Consider the following 25,848-nt stretch of genomic DNA (forward strand, 5'->3'; position numbering starts at 1 on the left):
AAGTATGCAACAGGTAGATCATCAATAGCAACCTTAAGTCAAGGGGGTTCCAAATTTGCTGGACAATGCCACAAATAATTATTACTGTCACGCTTGTGACCATCTATTGATTGATGTAGGCCTGGAAAAGAAAAGGTTTCTGTGCCTTTCTTGAATGAAGCAAACAAGGCTGCAGCCCTGATGGAGGACAGGAGCTCATTCCACCATTTTGGGGCCAGGTGAGAGAAAAGTCTGGACCTTGAGCTCAGCCCTTTTGACGGGGACATAGACAGTAGCCCTGCAGAGGTAGAACAAAGAGGGCAAGCAGTAGTCTGCGTGTTGATGTGGGTTCGCAGGTAAGTCGTTGCTGTCCCCTGAAATGCCTGCAAGGCCACCAACATGGTTTTGAACTATGTGGTCAGCAACCAGGTGTAGCTTTAGAGAAGCAAGAAGTGTGTGCTTATTTGCAGGTTGAAAATCAATTGTGTAGCACCATTCCTTAAAGCGATTAATTTGCACACACTCACCCCCACTCATCCTAGTTTAACCATGGCAGGAGTAAGTCCTGCACATGGGGCTAGAACGACAAGAAATGTCAGATGCCGTGCAGAGCAAAGTGACCAGAAGGGCAGACATCCTCATTTGCGATCAGAAAATGAGAGCTAGTTATCTATCATCAACCTGAGCTTCCTTGTCAGTCCGTAGGGCATGGTTGTTGATGTAATTGTTGCACCTGTATACACTGCACACTGCAATGTATTCATATATTTGTTACGTTTTCTGTCAGGGCACACTGATTCTGTCCCTTGCTCTCCTAACTATTGGTCATTTATGACGTCAGTCACCCAGGAAATTAAGCTTTTTCCAATGTTTAGTTCAATAAGCTTGTTATTGTGAGAATCAGATTTTTGTCCTGTGTGCGTAAGGAGATTTGGTAGAGGATACTGGCATGTGTGCATCTCACATGTATTTGCATTTATCATATCCGTTATAGGAATTGCTACTTGTGAACGTATAGGAGAAGAGAAACTTCAAGGCTGTGTCCTCACCGTCAACCGCCTCCGAGGCTTGGATTTAAGCAGATGGGTGGGTTTTTTTGTTTGGGTTCGATTATTTTGACACTGCACTCTCACATTTAGGATGTGGGTTTGAGGTGAGGGTGGAAAAGGGGCAGTAAGTGAGATGGCAATAGCTATGGTTGCTTGATAAAACAAAAAAGAGGGGATGAGGAAAAAAACCAAAACAAAACACAGCCAACTGCCTGTCAGCGGCGTCCACTTGGCATGATTAATGGCTCCAGACTCTGATGGACAGAGCCAGTGTGAGAGACTCCCGTTCACTGTTACAAGTGTTTTAAACCCCTGCTGCCCCCAGCCAGAAACCCCCTCATAGTGCAGTCAAGTGCGGGAAGACTTGTCTGAATGTGAAAGTCTTAGGGTGAGGTGTAGATTCAGCTTAAGACAGACCACATGGTGCGCCATCGCCCCTTCTGCAAGAGCCACAGTTATTTTAAGGGAAAATCCCTGGTGATAGAATTAGGTCTCTGTTATAATGCTGTAAGCTGGACTATTCTGTGCCATTTATCCGCAGCAGTCGAGAGACAGAAAGAGAAACAGAAAGGGGGTGGGGGGGGGGGCTGCCACTCCAAAGTCAGCAAAGACACTGTATTTTGCTGTAATGACTGCTTGCGGGCTGTCGGTAATGTTTTTGGAAGTCGGGCAGCAAGGCAGAGTAGGAGGTGGGCCGTACTTGGCCTAGAGCTCAGCCTAGCGGCGTGGGAACCGTGGCCTCTCAGCAGGACACCAGAGGAAGTTCTCTAACTGTAACCCTGAGACCAAGAGCTCTGTCCACACCAATTACAGCATGAATGGGCTCTGGGGGATCCATGTATGCATTATATTACTCCCCGGTCAGCCTCACACCACCCTCATAACACACAGGCCCTCTGCACAAACACTTTGCCACAATAGGAATATTCTCTGGCTCTCTGATATTGCCTCTTTATCTTTTTTTTTTTTGGCCACACAACTTCTAGAAATGGCTCCACCCAGTTTATTTCAACAAAATACATTGTCATGTAATTGTACCTGTCCATATTAGGAGGTGCTGGAGTGTGGGTCCAGGTGCTATTTATTGCAGCGAAATCTTTTTGAAATCGCGGCTGCAGTGTTTGAATGAAGCCTGTGTATTTTTGAATTAATTAAACTGCTAACTTCATGTAGTTTGTCTTTGTTTGGAAATTAAAGTCACTTGTTCGAGTTTCAGTTAGCTGCCTCTCAAACTCTTATTCGTTCTTTCTCTATTTGTGTCCTTCTTTCTCTCTTTTTCTTTCTTTCTCGTTCTTTCTTTCTTTCTTTCTTTCTTTCTTTCTTTCTTGCTTTCTCTTTCTTGCTTGCTTTCATTCTTTCTTGCTTTTTGTTTCTTTCTTTCTTGCTTTTTGTTTCTTCCTTTCTTTCTTTCCACTGTTTATTGTGCTACAGTTACAACCACTGAAACTTGATAACACCATGGGGGATAGGGGTGGAGGGCTGCTCTCTGGCCTGCTTGGGGGTGTTGGGTGGTGGTGGGGGTGGATTAAGGGGCCTCCTGTCGTACACAGGATGATTAATGAGCCCCTAAAAAGTGGGGGCCTGCCTTTGATAGGGCAGCGGTGACGGACAGCAGACAAGGGAGAGACCATCGTGTGTCTGTGTGGTAGAGCGACAGAAGGGAGAGTGTGAAGGATGAAGAGGGCAGACCTGGAAAGCACGCTGGAAGAAAGGGGCAGACGAGGTGCCACACTGAAGGAGGGGGAGAGTGAAGTGAGGCATCAGGCCGACTTATGTGGAAATGAGGCCGCAGTCTTTCATTTCCCTCTGGAGGCAAGTGATCCATCAGTAGGCAGAGGCTGACCCAGCTAACCAACCAGACGAGAGACAAAAGCAGGCAGAAAGACAGGCAGGCAACCTGGAACTGGTAACCCCCAGGCCCCAAGTCTGAGGAGAGGGTGGGAACCTGACACTGTCCATAGATGCAACCAGCACCTTCTAATCATTGCTCCAAGACAGACGCCAAAAAGAAGAAGGGAAAAAAAAACTATTCTGAGTAGAGACTTTTTTTTTCTTCTTTTTTTTTTTTTTACTGTTCCTGTGATCAAAGATGTGGTTGTTGAGTTGATATGTTTGAGGGTTGAGATTATCTTTGCCTTCACTAAACCCCACCCATGGCCGGCAAATTACAAGTCAGCCTTTGGGAGTGGGTTCATCCACCGTGGCTCCAAAGCAAAAGTAAATAGCAGTTTTCTTGATGTGAGTGTGTGTGTGTGTGGGGGGGGGGGTAGGGAGGGGGTGATTAAGCTCTTACTCTTTGTGTTCTTTTTTTCTTTTTTTCTTTTTGCCTTTTATCTGCTACCAGCCAAGCCCAGTTTTCATGCCTTTCTGTTTGTCTCGGTCATATTGCTTCCCCACCCCCCATCCACACCGCTTCCTTCTTATTTTCTCTTGTCATTTAGCTAGATCGGTCCATGGTCCTGGGTTTGCCACTGTGTCATCCATCTTTAATTACGACCATACTGTACAGGGATTTGAGACTCTTAAGCTGCAGAGCTGGAGATTCTTAATCACCAGGCTCAGAAGTAACTAAGCAGCGAAGAGGATGAGTTCAGACCTTTTGAAAATTCACGGTTCCCAGAGACATCGCTGGTCGGAAGGGGTAAAATGGTTTACTTGGTTGGACTGGTCATTCTTTTCAAGTTTTGAACTCTTTTCTTAATTTTGCAGCTTATTTACCAATGATGTTGGGTGTAACAGGACTAGTATAGGGCAATCCATCCTGCAGCACAGTTACCCATAGATGTGAATGAGAGCTGTGGAGAAGCTCAACACTTAAAGCAAAAGTCGCCAGGAGGGAAGCGAAACAGTTTTGGAAAACAGTTTGTACAAGGCACACCACAGACATGGCCCTTCAGACTTCCCATACACAAGTTTCAGAGGCCGCCATACAAACGCCTTCTTTTTAAGCCTAAGCTGCCCAGGCTGCTCTCCTTAGCTCATTGCTCTGTCTGTGTGTCTTACTTCTCCATCTGTGTCCTGTGTGTTTTCGCTTCAAGTAGTGCTTCCTGAACTCCACGCCCAGTGATGGATGGTATGAAATACATTATGGCCCCCAGAGGAGCCCTAGACCAGCACAATAGCCCTGAGCCCACTTCCAGTGCCATTCTGCAGTAGGGTTGCATAAGCCATGCAGTTACAAAGACCTGTGTGCAAGTGGGCCAAATGGAAAACAAAAGGCAGTGGGTGAAAGACGATGGTGGAAAAGTGAACCGTGCCTCATCCATGCAGTTATCAAGTAGTAACTGTGCCTTTTCTGTTTGTTACAATCCAATCAACCATCAAAAACAGTTTTGTGCTGTGCCACACTTCTGCATTTTGCATGTTGCGCTTTCATGACAGGGTCTCGTTTTGAAAGAGCCTTTTTTTTTAAATCTTGACAGTGATGCATAAAATGGCCGCCTGGATTTAAGTAAAGGTTAGATTTATATGTTGTTCAAGTCATTAGCTGATGTTACATTACGGTGGATTCCAAAAGCCAAAACGTACTTAGCATTGATGGGAGGTAGAATTTCAGAGATGATGGCGAGGGTACATCCCCTCTGTAGTTTGTTCTGATAAAGCTGACGGCTTTATCTGTCAATGCAGGTGTCCATTGATTGAACCAGTTAGCTATGTTATTAAGAAAAAAAGGGGGGTGGGGGTGTTCACAGACAGCACTGTCAATGGTGCACCTGCCAGTGAAGCTGTCAGTCCCCTATTTACCCTCTGCAAAACACCGGTTTAAATGGTGAGATGGTCCCGCGTGTCAGCCATGGAGTCGCTCTTATTTACATTTATCTAGGAGTAGCTCCAGTTTTTGTCTTTCTTTCACTCTTGCTCTGTCTCAAGCTTATGTGTGAATTTGAGCCGGAGGCATTGTTCCATGAAAGTTGTATTGTCAATTTGCCAACTCAGGACCAAGTAACACTACGGAAATATATATATATATATACTATATATTTAGCAGCAATGGTTCGAACAAAAGCCATAGAATTGCTGTGTCAATCTTGCACAAGACACTCTCAAAGGAACAATTAAAGCAGCGTAGCTGAGACTTGCTCATGGCAGGCATTTGTCTGACGCTAGAGAATTATTTGTAAGCCAGCAAGAGCATGTTTAAAAATGTCTACCAAATGGACCGACCTAGAAATAACAGAGCTGCTTTAAGTCTGTGCTGAGGATGAGATCAGTAGTCCGCCTGGTGGTACAGTTGGATGGAAAATTGAGAGTGCCAAAATAATAGACAGATAAATGGAAGAGTAACATAAGAGTTAGAGATGGAGTATTTTACGCTAAAAATAAAACACAACCCTGGGGTGTGTTACACCCCTGAGTGGGGTGTAATGTGACAAACGACACCGTCACATCATGTGTGAACAAACACCATTGGTAAACCGATAGAAGCTGGATGTGTGAACAGGGAAAATGACCAGCGGTGCCGAGAACGTAACCGTGGCAATATTTCGAGACGCATGCTTGAAAAGGGCTTATTTTTCTGTCCGTCTTCTGTTGTCATTGTTCTATTGTAAGATTATTATTAGGTTTACGTAACATCCCCCAGCTTTCTTTGCACAAAAAAAAAAGACGAGCCTTATGCTTTAATCACAGGAATCTAATGCTGATGCCAAAGCAAGCCCTTCCCTCTATTGTGGCGTGACAGACTTTTGTCTTGTCGCTGTCAGAAATACATTCTTGACATGTCTGAAAATTTCTGACTTGGATTCTCATAAGACTAGCTATCGGGTTACCTGTCACTCATTTGATGATCCAGTGAGATGGATGGAGGCATGGATATAGGGCAGAGGCCATCAGTTATGTGTTATTGTCAAGTGTTTCATTGCAACTCCATACGGCAGCTTACTTGATATTTGAGTTCGCAGAACAATGACACCAGATACAGCGACAACTACTTTGACAAGTACTACGGGAATAATATCTTCATATGAAACGATCGTAAAAATGAAATGTGTATCAGTGTGTGCAACACGTTCACACTGCAGCTTTTAAAAACTAAAGCATTTAAAACGGAGGCTTTAGAAGCAGTAAAACTGGGTAATCAAATGTAGTGCTGAATTTCAGCTAGCCATTGTTTGCTAAACTAAACATAATTTATTTTCACAATTGCACTTTTTAGTTGTTGGTGAAGCAGACGTACTGTTGACTTTAGAACACCTTGTTATCCTTAAGATATGACTGATTTCATATGCAGGCTTTTACATGTTTTCAGGGGTTGAAATTGTTTTGACTAGTTTGGCTTGACTGGATTTAAAATGAACTTTTTTGAACCCTAGGCTGTCACCTGGGCTGAAGATATACAGACTGTTTTACTCGAGTGTTTACAACCCCACCATTGACAATATAATCAAAACGTTGACTTCAGAGTCTGGTATAGAGTAATGCTTAATTATTAGACTACCCTTTTTTAATATATTGACATAAACCCAGAGTTCCCATATAAAAGAGAAACAACCCCCATGAGCTCTTTTTAGCTGCCTGTTGGCCTCGGGGCTCTTCTCTGCACCTTTCTCAGCTATAGCATGTCACCGGCTAAGCTGAATATAGTTATAGAGCCAGGGTATCAAATCAATGGTAGGTTACCTTCCAAAGTGGCTAGTAGGTCATACTGACCTGGGAGCCGCAGCCAGACTTAACCAGTTCCTGGCGGGTATTGGGTGGCAATTTCCCTGTCAGATGAAGTGAGAGATTGATAAACAGATCGATGGGGACAGCGGAGCACAGGCATCCAGCAGTGTAGTCTTGAGCCATCTTGAAGAGGTGTGTGTGTGTGTGTGTGTGTGTACACGACGCGTGCATGCATGTGTGACACGTGCATGCGAGTGCATGTATGCAAACGCGTGTGGGTGTGCAACATGCATCCATCTATCTCTCTGTCAGCTCTGCATTAGTCAAAGTGTTTATTAAGGACCAGTCAGTTGAGCTGGCTTTGCTGGGTCTCTGGGGACAGAGGGGACTTGGGTTACAGTTAGACAGCCCATCTCACTTTTCATGTTATCCTACCTTTTCAATTTAACCCCCCCCCCCAATTTCACCAGGTGACCCATCTTCATGATCCATGAAGATCATGTTTCAAATCTTTCTTTTTCTATTTTCTGCCTGTCCCCTCCCCTCCGTATTACACGTCAGGTTTTTTTTTTCCAACCCACTTCAGCGGCATGACCATCAAAAAAACTGCCAAAGTGGTTTTCGTTACACCACGATACATAAAGCAACTTCTCAAAACAATACAGAGGACAGTCCTACTCCAACGAGTCCCTGCCAAATTCATCTGCTCATAATTATCGTCAACAGTTCACCGGCAACCTGTCTTCCCATTGAACTTTTGCAAGCTAATGTCAAAAAGATGGTAGCTTTGGAGTGGACGCTTTGGACAGGGGCCAATTTGTTATGTGTTATTCCACGGGCTGAAGTTGTTAACATGCTTAGCAGACAGGTCCCTTTATTTATGGGCTGCCTGCACTGTGTAATTATTCTCACTAAGAGGCTACCCCTGCCATTTTCTGAGTGAATATAGATTAAAGTGAGCTATCTGCTGCTGAACATGGGCTTTTTCTTTCTCTAGGAAATTGTTAAGTCTACTTTCCTTGGTAAAACATTCATCTTGGGGAGAAAGTGGAAAAGCTGACAGAGAAAAGCGGAGTTACATACTTTTCCAAGTGCGAACTGAAAATGAGAACAATTGTTTTTTTTTTTTTTTTTTTTAATTACTAATTCTGACTCAGTGTCAGATTTAGGTAATTGAATTCATTGAGTTAATTATACAAAGCAGTTTTCTCCACGAAGGCTAAAAGTTATAAGGACTTGTTTTAATTTTAGATTCATAATTGTATGATCAGCACCTCGACTAGTTCCCCCCCCCCCCCCCCTATCAAACCTCCGGTTGCCTCGGGGTCTCTTCCTCTCCCTGTCCTGCTACCAGCTGTGGTATTAGCTTCATGCCTGGAATAGCAATATATCTATAGTGTAATGTTACATTTAACTTCCCTTATAGAGTCGGGGTGGGGTGGCATGTGTGCATCTCTTACCACTTGATATGAAGTGGTCCGTCATGTGAGTGGTGGTTCTGCCTGGACTAAAGATAGCAAATTCCATACAGTCATTGCCTTTTTACCTTTTATGTCCCTGGCCAAGCATTAAAAATAAAACAAATGGGCCCCGACGTGCTTGGCCCTGACAATTGACGGCTCCAACATACGAACATGTAAACCCAATGGCAAGCGGCTGCCCAAGGTAAAATAAACACTCAGTGTATGGAGACTGGCCTGTAAGAGTCCAGACACACACACACACACTCCCTCTCTCTCTCTCTCTCTCTCTCTCTCTCTCTCTCTCTCTCTCTCTCTCTCTCTCTCTCTCTCTCTCTCTCTCTCTCTCTCTCTCTCTCTCTCGCTCTCGCTCTCGCTCTCGCTCTCTCTCGCTCTCTCTCTCATTGCACCTCTCTTTCCCTGCCCCTTCTATCCCGAGACTGAGGAAGTCAAAGAGAGAGAGAGCGAGCAGTGTGGGGGATGTAGGAGAGTAGTATTTGTTTAGTCCAATCTGGAGTAGTGGTGGTGTTTTTGGGAGGGGTGGGGTGCATTGGGCAAAGAGGGAAGGCTGTGGGCTTTGAAATGACTCAGACACTGCCATGAGGCCAGGGGCTGTTTGTGTTGGCTGACACCTTTCTTACAGCAGTAATCCTGTCTTTCTCCAGCTGGCTTGGGGTGGCAAGCTATCCCGCCCCCCACCCCCCTTCCTTACTTCCTTCCTCTTCTACTGCCACTTTTTAACCTTCCCGCCCTTCCTAGATCCCAGAACCTCCCTCAAAATGTTGGGATGAAGGGAATTTTGGCATTGTCTCTAGTTTTTTTCTTTCTCGCTTGATTTTTTTCCCTCTCAACTCTCTGTTTCTGCTCCTGTGTGTCTCTCATTCTCTTTTCTCCCCTAAGTCTCTCTCTCTCTCTCTCTCTCTCTCTCTCTCTCTCTCTCTCTCTCTCTCTCTCTCTATCTCTCTATCTATCTCTCTATCTACCTCTCTCTCTCTCTCTCTCAGGTTGGGCAGTCACCCCCTCTCTCTCTGATCCTTTAATCTTCTTCTACCCAGTGTCTCTCTACCTATACCCAATGTTTCTCTGTCTCAGTCTGTCTGTCTGTCTGTCTGTCTGTCTGTCTGTCTGTCTGTCTGTCTGTCTGTCTGTCTGTCTGTCTGTCTGTCTGTCTGTCTCTCTCTCTCTCTCTCTCTCTCTCTCTCTCTCTCTCTCTCTCTCTCTCTCTCTCTCTCTCTCTCTCTCTCTCTCTCTCTCTCTCTCTCTCTGCATGTACGGCATTTCACTGATGCGTCACAGTGTCTTAACACTTGGGTGCAACAGACGAACAAGTCTTCCCTTCTTAAATTGCTAACATTACAAAACATCCAACAGGCGGAGGTCTTGCATTCCCTCTCCTCCCTCTGCCTCTCTACATTAGCGCTTTATTTCCTTCCCTCCTTCCTGAGCTCTCAGTTGGAGGACGATGGCAGTAAAACTTCACACCCCCAATGCTCATTTAGTCAAAAATTCATTTCCTGTGTCCTTTGTCCAGGCACAGTCTGTTCGAAGGCTGTCACTCTGCCACTCAATTATTTAGAAAATGCTAGTCAGGTGAAGTCAGCGATATTTAATTTGCCACAGTGGTGTCAGGGACACTGGATGGATTTATTATAGAGCTCTTTAATGTGAACAGCTGTTTCCCGCTAAAAATAGGTCAGGGGTCAGATGAAATTACCTTGTTTTTTTCCCGTCAAATCGAGATGAAAGATATCTATGGAGCTGTTATGTAGTAAGGGTTAATTTGCTGTGCAGTTGACCAACTTGACGACAGCAGCTTCATGTTCGAATCTTCCGGATGGACAGCTGACGCTGCGTCTCTCGCTGTCACCTTCTGCATGTCTTACCAGTCTTACCATCTTTGCCTGTCTGTGTCAACGTTTATCCATCTCTTCTTCATCTCTTAAGATATTTCTCTATCTTGCCTTGCTAAATGGCTATTCTCAGCCTGTTAAAGGTGGGCTGCTGTCTAGTGAAGTGCCTGGTATCCCCTCTGCCCCTCTCAGCTTGGTACTTCTCCCCTGGCACTGTTGTGTGCTCATTGGAAGTCGGAGGAAGGACTTAGGGAGTGGTTCAGGGGCCCTCAGTCACAGCACTTCCCACCAGAGCGACCTCTGACCCCAAGTGCCATTAATCACTCTGCTCCTGATGGCCCTGTCCCAGGGGGAAAATCAGTTCGGGGCAAAGGATGATGGGAGGTGAAGCCTGCAGCCAATTAGAGATTGGCTCACCACGGCCAAGTGGACAAATCATGGCTTCACAGAAAGATGAAATGGCCAATAGCGGCCTACATTCGGCTTTCATGGCTTAATGCCTATCATGTTCAATATGTAGTTGGATATCCTGTAGATGAACTTCCTCTCTGTCCTGTAATACTGAGGCATTCTGTTATTGTCATCAACAGTGATTTATTTATTTATCTATTGGAGTAGCTCAAATTTCATCTGGCATTCATTTCATGTAGATTTTACACCTAGAATTTCAAGTTTTACAATGCATTCCGATAGCCAGTGAGGGGGGGGAGAAAAAAAAAGTAAGAAAAGATCCTCAAATAATAACGTGAAAATCGGAGCAGAGCCCACAAAAAAAAAAGAATTATGTGACTGACGAGTTCTGCTGTTGTGATCAAAAGAGAAGTTCTCAAATGGTCTAATTAAGCCTGTTAGAGCTAAAAAAGAAAAAAAAGAAAAGAGGGAGTTAAAATTGGAACAGATGTTAGACGCCAAAGGCCGGTGGACTGTTGATTCTCGCAAATTAGGGAACTCTGTAGCTAACTGCCCAAGTGTTGCTAATGTGATTTTTTTTTTTTTTTTTTAGTCAATTACACCATTATCAAAGGTGCTTTGCCCAGAGTTCTCACATCTGGCCAAACCAGTTGTAAAGCTAAGCTTGACTGATGTCATGTGGTGACTAATTAATGCCGCTTTTGCTTTCACAGTAACCCCTGCCTAACTAAAGGTGTATTGTTTGCTGTATGCATTTCCCTTTCATTACAGACAAACTCACTGGTTTCAATTATTAAAATCGTTTCACGTTTTTATTTGTATTGTGTCCTTTTTTTGTGCATAATGGATGACCTTGTTTTGCAAAAAAGAGATGTGTTTTCTTTATTCGTTTTGTGTTGTACATTGACAACGGTGTTAAATAAAAGCCTGGGCGTGAATTAAAGCCTAACTATCTGCTGGCTTGTCACTGCGGCGCCAGTTCTATTGTGTATCATTTGTTGTGCTCTCATTGTCCGCGGGGATGGCCAGGCCAGTATGAAAACATGGCTTCCTGCTGACCTGCACTTTAATTCACACATCAATAACCCCTGGCTGACCTGTGACCCCTCCAGTTGTACTAATTGTTTGATGCAGGATTGATGTCCAGCACCGCATTAAATAACTGCGACTGGGTGCTGGCAGCGAGGCATTCCTGGTACTTTGATCCTTCCCAATTTCTGGAAACGCCGGCTGCCTCCTCTCTCTCGGTAGTGCCCTGCCTCTCTACTGCCTCTCCTCTCTGTAATAATGTGGTCGCCGTCACATCAGCTGGTCTCCCTTCCACTACAAATTTAACTCCATGCCCCACGTCTCATCCGATGCTCCTCAGCTCTCCTCATTTCTTTTCTCCTTTCTTTCCCTCGCCTAACCTTTCCTCTCGTCATCTGGTCTGTCGTCTTTTTCTGCTCCATTCTGCATTTTGTTTAATTCAGGATTGATGTGAAAGAAGCTGGCATGTTGACACCTGTTTTGTCGATAGTTAATTGGCTCTACGGATAAGATGACCGTTATCCTGGAAAAGCTTTCTCCGTGGGCTTTAGCGGATTTAAGTGCGCATACTTTGTTCGTAAACATTTTGCATATTGATCGTGTTGTTCTGTTTTCAGCGATTTTGTAAAGAGAACTGCCCTTTTCTATCAGGGTTTCAGTATTTTGAGCACCCTCCTCTTGTTGCAGATTTAGCAACTGTCTTCCTATTTCACCATTAATATTTTGCTTTTGTTGTTCTTATCACAAAACATGCCTTGCTGATCGATACCTCTTTTTATATACCTATGTCAGTGGTTCTTAACTTAATGAGCTCTGTTGTACCATGTACAGTGAGGGGAAAAATTAAAGTAAGAAAAGATGCTGAAATGATAACATGAAAAGCAGAGCAGAACCCATAAAGAATTTGTGACTGGGGAGTTCTGTATTGTGATCAAGAGAAGTTCTCATTTGGTCTAATTTGAGAAAACTGGTGTGGTGGTCTATTCCGTTGCCTAGCAACGTGGGGATCGCCGGTTCAAATCCCCGCGTTACTCCAGCTTGATCAGGCATCCCTACAGACACAATTGGCCGTGTCTGCGGGTGGGAAGCCAGATGTGGGTATGTGTCCTGGTCACTGCTCTAGCGCCTCCTCTGGTCGGTCGGGGCGCCTGTTCGGGGGGGAGGGGGAACTGGGGGGAATAGCGTGATCCTCCGACACGCTAAGTCGCCCTGGCAGAACTCCTCACTGTCAGGTGAAAAGAAGCGGCTGGCATGCAGCATATATCGGAGGAGACGTGGTAGTCTGCAGCCCTCCCCGGATCGGCAGAGGGGGTGAAGCAGTGACCGGGACGGCTCAGACAGCGGGGTGATTGGCCAGGTTCAGTTGGGGAGAAAAAAAAGTGGGGAAAATCAAAAAAAAAAAATAATTTGAGGAAATCTTAGTTATGCCTGTTTGTGACCCATCATTGCAGGCAAGTGGAATAGTCAAGTGGAATAGTGAACCTTGACATCAGATTACGAGAGCCTCATTGGGCTTCTTAAAATGACATATTATTGGAAGAAGCCTTGAAGCCGCAAGTAATAATTTGAAAGTATTTAAGTCAACTGAAGATTTTTTTTTTCCACAAAACCCATCTTGTTCCCATGGTGGTCCCAAATTCTAGGTTATGAACCATACCAGAAATTGGCTGAACAAGATTCCTTTGCGTGTCCTTACGAAGAATAAAATTGGATTATTTGGCACTGCTACGTCGATGGCTTGCGCCATTTTGGACTATCCAGTGTGACTGCCCCGTCAGGGGTCAACACAGTTACAGCAGTTTTGCTATTGGCTAATGGTGAGAACTTGTGTGTCATAGTTCAGTTAGGTTGAACTCTACTTGGAGGCATCATGCAAAATTACTTTACTATTGGACGCAAATTCACAGACTGTGACCATTCCATCAAAATTTATTGTTTTTGTGCAAAATATCACTGTCATATATGCTGGTGTGACTGGGCCCTGAGACCTCATGTTTTACAGAGTAAAGATCTATGAATCAGGGGTGGGCAATCTTATCCAGAAGGGCCAGTGTAGCTGCAGGTTTTTGTTCCAACCAAGCAGTTACACACCTGATCCCACTAATCAACCAGTAGAGTCTTTGCTGAGGAACTTGATTAGGAGACACAGGTGTGTAATTGCTTGGTTGGAACAAAGACCTGCACCCACACTGGCCCTTTCTGGTTAAGATTGCCCACCCCTCTTATAAATGGTCCTATTCACAATGATATGTGTGTAATAGGCCTCTTCCCCCACAACCGGCGCAATCTGGGAGAGACTATGGATCGATCGGTCTTCGTCTGTCCATTCCTTTGTTCGATCATTTGTGCATTCATTCGTCTGTCACATACGAATTTGGACAAAATTTGGGGGCATGATGCATCTTGACGCTGGGATCCAGCATTTACAAAAACAGGCTGATTAAAAAAAAAAAAGATCTCGTACGGAGTTGGTTACATGAAAACATCCCCTTGGCCCCCATTCATTTTGCTGTGTTTGCTGTTCACTATCATCTAATGTATAGCCTTAGCCTCATGTATAGCCTGCAGTTATTTGATGTCGGTACTAAATGATCTCTGCTCACAGCTGTGAAATATTCAACTGGCTGTGCTGGAAACTGATTCAGTTACTGACATAGTCATATATTTTGATTATAGTAATCTATAGCTTTTTTTTTTCCTACAGTTTTATGAATTGTAAACATGGACAAAGATTCAGTAGGTTATACTAAGGTCGGAGTTTAATCAATTTGGTGGGGTGTCATGCAAAATCGATTCATGTGTACTCAGTTGCTTTACTCACTAACTGCAACATATTTCTCTCGCTGATGGGCGTTTTTCCTCATGTAAAGCAGACGAGTCAGGAGTGGATGTACTCGCCCAGGACTGGTAGGGTAACTACCATTGAGGATACTGAGGGTGTGTCCTCAATATCTTTTTTTCTTTTTTTCAACCGTTTCAAGATGCATGTACGGAGGATTAGGGTAGCAATGCATAACTGGAGCATCTAGTTTACGCAGATTAAATGACGAAAGGGAAGGGGTGACGATAACTTCCTTTATAAGAATTCATTTCTGCTGTGAAGTGCAATTTATGCTTTCTCCCTTGTGTAAGCGAAATATTATCCACAATATGTTATCAATCAGAATATGGAATTGGCTCTGTGTTTACTATTAACTGAAGAATTTGAAGGTCAACTACATAGCATGATTAGTAATTAATGTAATTAACACAGTTTTGTTTTTTTGCATTTTAATCAAATGCCGCGTTGTTATTTTTTTCTTGTTTTCCAACTTAGTTGTTAGTTAGTTCATGATTAATTTCATTCTTTGGTGTTAAAAGTCCCTTGCAATTAATTTAAGATGAAATTGTATTATTATTATTATATTTGAAATGGATCGAAAACATGTGGAGCATTAAGTGTCATGACCTTGGCAAGTTTTAGATCCAGGTTATGGCCCTATATGCGCCAACAATTTATAACTTTGGCTTAATTCACAAGCAATGAAGCCCGAAGTGTATCCACGGTAAGAAGACCGTGGCATTTTATCTCGGATTATTATTAGATAGCCAACACTGAACACAGAAAGAAACAATACACCTGGCAATTGTGAGTTTACATTGAGATATAGGGGGGCTGTACAAAAGGTGCAATAAATCCTGAACAGAGCATTCAATGTGATGTGCTCTCAAATGAAAGCTGTCGGTCTGTTCTTCCACCCCACACTGATAATGCCATTACTTTTTTTTCCCCTTTTCTCCCCAATTGTATCCGGCCAATTACCCCACTCCTCCGAGCCGTCCCGGCCGCTGCTCCACCTTCTCTGTTCATCTGGGGAGGGCTGCAGACTACCACAGGCCTCCTCCAAAACATGTGGAGTCACCAGCCGCTTCTTTTCACCTGACAGTGAGGAGTTTTGCCAGGAGGACGTAGCACGTGGGAGGATCACGCTATTCCCCCAGTTCCCCCCTCCCCCGCGAACAGGCGCCCCGACGACCAGAGGAGGCGCTAGAACAGCGACCAGTACACATACCCACATCCGGCTTCCCATCCGCAGACACAGCTAATTGTGTCTGTAGGGACGCCCGACCAAGCCACCGGTAACACGGGGATTCAAACCGGCGATCTATTCTGGGAATAGACCGCTACGCTACCCGGACGCCCTTAAATGTGAATCCATTTTGCGCGACATCATGCCAAACTGATTGAATCCCAACATAAGTTTTGGCCTATGTTGTTGGGAAAGTGGTCAAAAGGCCCTGTGTCTTCTAATCAATGCTCCTGCATAACTGATCATGCAAAGGGTCACTGTCGTTTTTGTAGCACAGTCATTTGCGTAGTTCATTTTGGCCCCTGAAATCTATATATTACAATCAATAAGTGATAAATACCCGTGGGAAACATCTAATGAGAAATCAAGAGAATTTTGACATAAATGCTACTGAAGCAATAACGAACTTTCTCCAAGTACAATACACTAAAACAGCTCAGTAAAAAAATAAAAAATAAAAATCACTTCCATGGGGGTAACATTCCAACATTCATGTTTTCAGGTCAACATTTGACAGAAGTCGGTCTCACTGAATGTGCTCACATATAGATACTACCTCTCTACTTTAAAACCTCAACGTTAGTCCCATGAAAAATTGCAACACACCATCTTCTCCCCAATTATGAATCATTTGAACAGGAAACAAGTATAGCTTAACAGGAGGTTGTTCAAACAACTTCCTTGTACACAACTGAACACGGCAGTGACTCCTCAACATTTTCTTTTGTCAACCTTTACATTGTGTGCCCCAAACACTTCTGTATTTGGTAACCCAAGAAAAATGAGGAAAGCCTAATAAAAACATACTTAAGCGATTACACCCAGGGTGACCTACATCAGTCTCGAGGGACATCATAGTCACTTTTTTCTTGTTCAATTTTACCTTGCCCTCAGTCCAAGCCCTGGCTGCACTACGGTGTCACATTTTTACATTTTATGTAATTAACTGATATGCCACAGTAGAAAGAAAACTAGGTCCATGTTATGTAAATCACAAAGATATTGGTTAACAATAGTAAGCAATACGAGGGTCAGAGCCCGAGTGCATGGACAATATTGCCAAGTCTCCTTAACCTCCACACTTATGGGCCATGTGTTCATCCAAGCCTCATGCACATGGCTTAAAGACATGTTGCTAACTAAGGACATTGAATCACGACTAATCTCCGTGGGCTGATCACATTGCTATTTTACAAAGACATTAATGGGTCCTATTCCAGGTTAAGAGCAGACTGTAGAAGGGCTGAAGGATTGGTTGGTATTAACTGCGGGCGCAAATCTGGCCGTCTCCCCTATGCTGCTGGGCCCGGCAATGCGAACTGCCGAGGGGTGTGGATTTACTCAGCAAAATCCCCTAAATGAGCTTCATTATACTGGCCTATCCAGGAGCCCCCCCTCCCCCTTCCCCCCCACTGGCTACAGATTAACAGGTCGCCACAGTCCCCCACCATCCCGCCCTCCCCCACCAGCATCGCACACACGTTGCACTTTTTAACTCTGCGGCCCTACTACCCAGTGCCCCTCCTCCACCTCCACCTCCCCTCCCCAGTACACCTCCTGCCCACACACTCCCTGCACGCTTTAGTGCAGATAAGCCGTTGACAAGATTAATGAATCTGTATCAAAAGTCTGGTGCTGCTTTGCTTTGTGTTGTTTGTGAATCCTGTTTTCCAGGTCAAGCTGGTTTACCTTAACTGGGCTAATATGTTTTCAAGATGAATGTAATTGGGCCGCAACATCCATAGGCCTCCAAACTGAGCCTTGTCTGTGTGGTTAAAGGGGAATGACAACATTAACTTTGTAGTATTTGTTGTAGGGAGGACTTTTCGTTAGCAGCCATAAACTGAGCCGTTTTCTGTCTCTCTGAAATGCCGCTGAACCCGTGTCCACAGGTGATGTCGCTGGCAGACAATCCGTGACTGTGAAAAATTGCTTCCTGGTTTGCTGATAGGCTACATTGTGTAGGAAAATGTAAATATCGACAGTACCTATAGTTGTATAAGAAAATTATTAACAACATTATACTATACAGTTGTATGTAACATTTGTATTTGAATTTTCTAATACAGTGCAACATATGAGCAAACCATGGAATAAGTTTTCATGTTCACAGCAGAGTTTCCGGTGAGAACATTCGGTGCTGGTCAACGTGTCCGGGGAGATTCCAGAACGTCAGACAAACTGGAAAAATTCTGATCATATTATCTGTGCCTAGTGTACGCTAAACAAGATGAACCAAGCATCAATGCACATAGATTTTACAGAACATTTATTTTAATGAAAAAAAAATCCTTTAAACAAATATTCAAAATAAAGACACAAGTTGACTTGTGTGTGTAATTAAAGGTACAATCTATAATTGATGCACACTCTGGCTGTCCAACCCACTTCTGCCTTTGTTGTGGTCAGTAAACATTGTTTACTTTATTACTTGAAAATGAGAAAACCAGCCCCTGCCACACCGCTTTCAGTTCCTTTTGAGGCTTTCGTTTGTCTCCATTTCTCAAACTCAAATTCAAAGTGTTAACCCAATGGCAAAGTATGCCCTATTTCTTGTCAGTAGAGCCACCCGTGTTGTCATGTTGCACTACACATAACCATGGCAGTGTATGCCACTGTGGATTGTACCTTTTAAAAAGAATGTAGCCTGATTATATGAATAAAAACATAGCGGAAAGGGTGTCCAGGTGGCGTGGCAGTCTATTCTGTTGCCTACCAACACGGGGACCGCTGGTTTGAATCCCCATGTTACCTCCGGCTTCATTGGGCGTCCCTACAGACACAATTGGCCATGTCTGCGGTAGGAAAGCTGGATGTGGGTATGTGTCACTAGCGCCTCCTCTGGTCGGTCAGGGCGCCTGTTTGGGGGGGGCAGGGGAACTAAGGGGAATAGCATGATCCTCCCATGCACTACGTCCCCCTGGCGAAACTCCTCACTGTCAGGGGAAAAGAAGCAGCTGGTGACTGCACATGTATCTGAGGAGCCATGTGGTAGTCTGCAGCCCTCCCCAGATCGGCGGAGGGGGTGGAGCAGCAACCGGGATGGCTCGGAAGAGTGGGGTAGTTGACCAAGTACAATTGTAGAGAAAATGGGGAAAAATTCAAAAAATAAAACGGCAATGCAAAGTAAAGGAATGCCGCTTATAGCTTGCGGCTACTCCGATCCAAAAATATTAAAAATTAGAAAGGATGACCTTTTGCCATTTCCTCCCACAGTTAGGCTGCCGCGGCTAGTGTAGGCCAGTCTGAGTGTGCAAGCGCCCAAGGCCTAACTGATAAAACGAGAATGAAAGTTCGTTCGTTTTATTACCCTACATGCCTACAGGCCTACTTATTTCAGGGGATCAACATTTTGGATAGATCCATTGAAATTTTTTTCATATTTTCATAAAACTATATTTTTTTGGATGGAATTATTGCCGGAAACCATGGTCAGGAAGATTATTATTTGTAGGATTTTGAGACTTTTTACAGTAACAAAACCATAGTTACCAGCTAACGGTTAGCCCTGGATTGTCCACCAGTGATGTTACCCGCGGACAAAACTTTAGCAGAGTTTTAAGAGACATACTAAAGGAGTGTTATCCCTGCCACATACATAGAGAGATAATGTTTAAAATCGTCAATGTTTCCCTTTAAGTCATTTATGTTGGGAATCAACCTTGATGAAGTGAGCCCAGACTGTGTTGTGAAGGAATGAAAAACATAATAATGGTAATCTTTATCTCCATTATCACTCTCATCATCGCAGCTTTTAACATTTTACTGCCTTAGTTGTCTGTCTCTGCACAAATTAACTCATGACAAAGTGATCCTCTGTAGCTCAGCAGGTGGAGCACGGTACCAAACCTGCCTGACTCGTGGGTTTCATAACAACCAGACCCACTATTCACTATTTTAATGACATGTATGTGCTTTTACTCTCCTTTAGAACTGAACGTTTTGATTCAAATGCACTGTGTTGTTGATTTTCAATTATCTCCTCGGTGTCCTTCCCTCATAGGAACCCCGGTCAACCGTATCCCCATCATGGCGAAGCAGGTCCTGGACCTGTACATGCTCTACAAGCTGGTGACGGAGAAGGGAGGTCTGGTGGAGGTCATCAACAAGAAGATCTGGAGAGAAATCACCAAGGGCCTCAACCTGCCAACTTCCATCACCAGTGCAGCGTTCACCCTGCGCACACAGTAAGTCTGAGGGTCTGTGTGTGTGTGTGTGTGTGTGTGTGTGTGTGTGTGTGTGTGTGTGTGTGTGTTAAAAGCTAGTATAAACCTGTGAAAACTGGTAGAGTTGGAAGGTGTATTGATGTCTGCTTCATCAACATATAAAAAAAATTGTCTTCAAAAGTGTTTTAGTTTCTGTTTGCAGTAGATGTTTCTTGAAAAGTTAGCTGTAGAGTGACCACCAGCATAACCTCAGTAAGGAGGACACCACCATACACACACACACATCCAACATCCAACAACAAACAGGGTTTTACAACAGAGTGCAGTCAACAGCAAAGAGTTGTGCAAAAATAATTACAAAATAATCAATAAATAAAGAAAACATTAACACCGCAGCAGTAGCAAATTAAAATGAAGAAATCAAAAGACAGGATAAAATAAATGAGGAATATGAGTAAGGTTTTATTTATTTTTGCAAAACAACAGTCAAGTCTGCAATACAATATGGTTCGATTCAAAAAAAAAAAAAAAAACGGGGGTGCCAAAGCGTATGATTGCTCCCTCCGATTCGAAAGTGGTAGAGCAGCTGCTTCACTTGCTCAATTGCTGAGGTGCCTACGTGTGCTTATGTGTTGTGTTTGTGCATGTGTGCATGTTACTACTGTGGCTGAAAACAGCCTATAAGGTTTCTGTACTGATTGTGTTCTTTCATCACAAATTGATCATTGCAATGTGCCTGTGATAAAATAAAATCTGTTGCTCTGTGATCAAGTATGCAGCACAGGCTGTTCCAGCTCACGATAAGCAGGAGATATGTCGGCATATGAGAGTACAATCCGTACGGAAGGAAGCTTTATAGGTCACTTATGGTCATTTCCACTACTGAGAGGGTTCAGGACCACAGGTCTATCAAAAAAAAAAGAAAAGGCCACACAACTAAAAACTGGGTTGACTCTAAATGGTAACTATCTCAGGTTCTGTCAGTCTATCTGTCCCTCTATCATATCATATAATCTTTTGGAGAGACTCTTATCATTTAGTGCACTCATAAGAAGCATTTCAAGTGTACTTGTTTTTGTGAGAGGGGGAAAGAGGAAGAAAGAGAAAGACTGCCCATCTGGCAATAACCACAGCCCCTTAGGCTGTGTTTGCATGAGAAAGAGAGTGCACGTGTGTGTGTGTGTGTGTGTGTGTGTGTGTTTGTTTGTTTGTTTCCACCAACCAGCTGCCTCCCCTGCCCATATTCAGTGCCTCTATCCATTGCGTCACACATACAACCTATTGATTACATAGATTTATTGATGTGATTTGGGTCAGAGTTCAGAATGACTAAGGTGGGTTTTGACTGACAACTGCTCTGCTGCGTGCCTAGCCTCTTTTTTTATCCCCTCTGTAGATCTGTAGCACATCTACATCTTTTTCCAACCAGCAGATTGCCGAAATGAACCTTTATGTATTTTTAATGTTGGCTGGCTATTGTGCAGCAGCGATCTGCTGGCCTAACCTAATGGAGGCTGTGCTTATCTCCCTATTGATCTCCAGCGTTGCGCTCTGCCATTATGCACTACGCATCCATAATATGTTTTCATAGGGGAGAAAACATGCCAGCACTGCGACTGAGAGTACTTGTGGCGTCCTGGTGATTTCAGCCTGTATGCATGGTCACACAAAACTGTAGGACATATTTATTTGGGCTTTGACATTCTTTTACACTGTCCCCATCTGGTCTGTCTTAAGGAATGAAACACCTCCATTAAACCTTTTCTGCCCTTTTGTCTATCGTTTCATATTTTTAAGTCATTTTCTAATAAGGGAAACCAATTATAAATACATTCTCCTTGTCATTCTGTGTGTGGTTGAAACTTGTGGTCTGTTTTTGCATGCTTATCATAAAACATCTGCCTTTTTATTAGTATAGTGGTGCTAACAGGTTTATCTGGATTTTCCCCCGAAGTCGCTAAAAGAGCAGATGGTGTTAATGTATTGTAAACCTTAAGTATGGGGTCATTGTTCCTCCACTGATGTATTAGTATGCATGTTCTTGCTCCCCGTTTAGGTACATGAAATACCTGTACCCTTACGAGTGTGAGAGGAAAGGCCTGAGCTCCCCAGGTGAGTTGCAGGCAGCCATTGACAGCAACCGGCGTGAAGGTCGTCGCCCAAGCTACAGCAGCAGCCTCTTCCGTTTCTCCCCTTCCCCGAGCACAGCCCCTCACATCCTCTCCCCCCCCAAGATGCACCTGTCAGCTCTGGGAGCCGGGACTTCAGGGGCCCTCAACGGCCTGCAAGCCTCACCAGGACCTTCCCTCAAGAAAGGTAGCTACCTGACTGCAACTCCAATATGTAGAGACATGGAGACTTGCTGTAGTCTAATGAAAAATGCATAGTAAAGCTTTGGGGAAGGCACCTCCCCTCCAGTAAACTGCAGTTCTGCTGCTTAGTGATCAACAGTATTAGACCGTTAGTAGACTGATTAACAGCAGTGGGAGACATCAGACATTCTGGGCGGCTCTCTGCATTTCATATTTGTGGATGGAAGACAGTGCTTACTTGAGAAACCAATCTTGCATGCTCAGACAACAATACCTAGAAAAATTAAGGTTAAAAAAAAAGAAAGTATATATGGGGAACAAGGAAATAGGTATGCCTTGTCTTCAGTGTGCAGCTTGACCTTGTTAAGATCTTAACACAATCTATGAATTATTTGCCAGAAGTAACTTGAAAGTTAATGGGAAGCTCCCAGGGATAAATGCATTTGTCTTTGACTAAGAAGCAGATCTATGTAAATGTGTGTATGGGGGGGGGGCATTCTGGATGGAAAACAAGATGAATAGAACTGGGCAATTTATTTATTTATTACAAAGTACAGCAAATATACCTGTTTGAAATAGCCTTGAGTTTTCTGCATGTAGTTGCGCTCTATTGTTCAAGCACAGATGCGGGAAGGAGCGCTGCTCTCATCCAAACATTTATGGAGAAGTAGCGCCCTCTGTCGAGATTTAGACAAACTAGCTAGTGACACTGTTAGCCAACATACAGTAGTACAGCACTGTGCTGTGACAGTAAACACCAAATAAGTGAACAGAAGCTGTTGTTGATGCTTGTAAATCCTTTTGTAAGACATCATTTACAGGCGTTTACATTTACATTCAATCTTTCTGTGTGTTTGTTGGTATAAGAGTGTGTATGGTCGCCTGGCATGCTCATGTGCATATGCTTTTGTTTTATAAGCATTTCTGCTATGAATATGCATACATGCGCATGCACTTCTGCTATGTGTCTGTGTGCTATCCATCCAGGTGTTTGTGCAAAAGTGTTTGACTAAATGGCCCCAGGCTACTCTCTACCCTAACCTTTACAAGAGATTAATAACACGGTTCTCACGCCAAAGGGAGGCTTTATGGCCAGCAGGTTTTAAAGCCTTCACTCAACATCAATGGGATACCTATGATAACTGTCATTACTCGACCTGCTTATCTGATCCCACCTTGACTTGGCTGGAATGCCGTTCCGATGTTGACCCTGACGGTCGCCACATTTTGACTTTCTTAAAACTTGTAGCTGTGTTTGGCCTGATGAGATCACATCGGAATGCACTTGGCGCACCTGTCCCAATCGCTATTATCATTTAGCTGCATTACATCCTCAAAATCTGCTCTGTTGTTGTCGGGATACTGAATGTGTGACATTTCTTATACTGAGTTACTACAGTCATGGGATAAAAAAAGTTATCCGAACTCGAGGCCAAAAAGGTCTTACGTGTTCTGTTTAACACAATCAACCATTTCAGGGATCTTCAAAAATGAGTCTCAAGGCGTGTTACTTTCCTTTTGGGCTCACTCTTATCTCACTTTTCAGGTTTGACTATTTCTGGCTCTGAAAACATCCTCGAGCATTACACATATAACTTTTTTTTGACCCCCCCCCTTTTCCTCCCCAAATGTACTTGGCCAATTACCCCACTCTTCCGAGCCATCCCGGTCACTGCTCCACCCCCTCTGCCAATCCAGGGAAGGCTGCAGACTACCACATGTCTCCTCTGATACATGTGGAGTCGCCAGGCGCTTCTTTTCACCTGACAGTGAGGGGTTTCGCCAAGGGGACGTTGCACATGGGAGGATCACGCTATTCCCCCCAGTTCCCCCTCCCCCCCAAACAGATGCCCCGGGGAGGCCCAGTGGAGGTGCTAGTGCAGCGACCAGGACACATACCCACATCTGGTTTCCCACCCACAGACATAGCCAATTGTGCCTGTAGGGATACCCAACCGAGCTGGAGGTAACACGGGGATTCAAACCGGAATCCCCGTGTTGGTAGGCAACAGAATAGACCACTATACTACCCGGACACCCCGTTGTACATATAACTTGATAAGAGACTCATGATAATCCTGGCAGAACTAAAATGATCTTTTTCCCCCTTCCTCCCCTCCTTTATTCTTCCTTTTCTCCTTCCTTCAATTCCTTTTTCTTCCGTTCCTTTAACTCTCTCTCTCTCTCTCTCTCTCTCTCTCTCTCTCTCTCTCTCTCTCTCTCTCTCTCTCTCTCTCTCTCTCTCTCTCTCTCTCTGTCCCTATCTTTCCATTGCTCTCCCCATCTCTGCTTGCCTCTTTTGCCTCCCCCTCTCTCCCCTTCTTTGCCCCTACAGACGAGCTGACCACCTCCATGCTAGCAGCACGGCCCTCCATGGCGCTTGCCTTGGGGCAGCAACAGGTGGCTGGACTGGCACGGGCTGCCACTCTGGAGCAGCTGAGAGAAAAGCTGGAGACCAGCGAGGGCCCGGAGAGAAAGATGGCTCGTCTGGCCGAGGAGCAGCAGCGTCTGATGCAGCAGGCTTTCCAACACAATCTGCTGGCCATGGCCTCCCAGGTGCCCATGAACCTGCGCCTGGGGGCCCCGTCTATCACCACCAGAGGTAAGCAGCGGCCACAGACTTGCACACCATCACAAACATGCACACATTTAAAAAAAAAAGAAAAACATAGCAGGGGTTTTGTGTAGGGATGCAGCGATTAGCCGATTTCACCATTAACCACGCTTTAAAACACAGTTTTGTAACTGTAAAGGCTCAGCTACACCGAGTGTTTCCCCTCTCACTCTCTAAAAAGGGATATTATGGTACATTATTTTTTCCCACGGCGCACGCACAACTGCCACCGTGGGCTATGCGTTGCAAATTGTGGTCACTCGCTCACTCACTCATCCATGGATGTCCTGAGAGGGACGTTTAGTATGACGCACTCCACCTACACGTGCAGCACAGGTGTGCCATGGAGCTGGACAGTTCCGTGCTTGTTATGTGAACAACGGTCGCACAGGGAGAAAAATACAATTGCCAGCGTAACCTGCAGACTGCAGACAGAACGAACATGAAGATACACCAGTGGTGCAACCAGCTTAAAATGCCATGCGGCATATGCTGTCAGAGAGCAATATTTGTGTTAGAGAGATGCTGCCAACATCCATGGGGGTTCAGCAGTCAACACTGAGCATTGAAAATGTCAACATGGCTCACATTTCTGTAATATAGTAATATAAACTAAAAGGACTGTAAATAACTGTAATTTGTGTAAAGGGCCCTGATGCTGACAGAGGTCCTGCAGCCTTTGACTCCTTGTTTTGATCAGAAAGGAAATACATAGCTAATATGTAGCTTATATTTAATTCCAAATAGATATAGACTTTCTTTTTATTTCTTTTCACTGCTACTGTATATCTGTTTTGAAAGGCAGCAACTGTTAAAAACAAAAGCCAACAAAGAAATGGGAAAACATACAATGAAACCTCTTATTAAAGATAGCTCATGTGATTTTATACATCCGTTGTGTTGTGAAATAACAATAATCGTGAAACCAGGATTTTTTCCCCCTCAGACTATAATCACACCATCAAAATCTGTAATCATTGCATCCTTAGTTTGGTGTGCCACGCAGTAACACAAACCTGCACAAATGTGGCGATACACATATGTGCATACACAGTCATACATGCACACAAATGGTGTTAGTGGTACCACACACTTATATGAATGAAGGGCAAGTAGCGCTGCACACTCAACACAATCCTATATAAAAATGATAAAGTGAAAGAGAGTGAGAGCAGTGTCTCTTTATTAATCTCAATCCGTTTATCTGTCTTGACGCTTCTAATCTATCAGTCCATCGAAATTGTTTGCGGTTCAAGGTAAATATGACCATAACCATCCATATCTATGTCTGTTTATGTGAATAT

At 44.1% G+C, this 25,848-nt stretch overlaps 1 protein-coding gene across 1 annotated transcript in view; it reads left to right on the forward strand.

The window, feature by feature from the left end:
* LOC130111840 (AT-rich interactive domain-containing protein 3B-like) overlaps nt 1-25,848 on the forward strand; it is a 75,808-nt gene that overhangs the window by 43,329 nt on the left and 6,631 nt on the right. Inside the window, exons 5-7 of the mRNA XM_056279136.1 lie at nt 19,456-19,639; nt 21,675-21,934; nt 24,266-24,532. Of these exons, the coding sequence (XP_056135111.1) occupies nt 19,456-19,639; nt 21,675-21,934; nt 24,266-24,532 (711 nt within the window). The remainder of the gene's footprint in view (nt 1-19,455; nt 19,640-21,674; nt 21,935-24,265; nt 24,533-25,848) is intronic.

This window comes from Lampris incognitus, chromosome 4 (genome assembly GCF_029633865.1).
Source record: "Lampris incognitus isolate fLamInc1 chromosome 4, fLamInc1.hap2, whole genome shotgun sequence".
Lineage (NCBI taxonomy): Eukaryota > Metazoa > Chordata > Actinopteri > Lampriformes > Lampridae > Lampris > Lampris incognitus.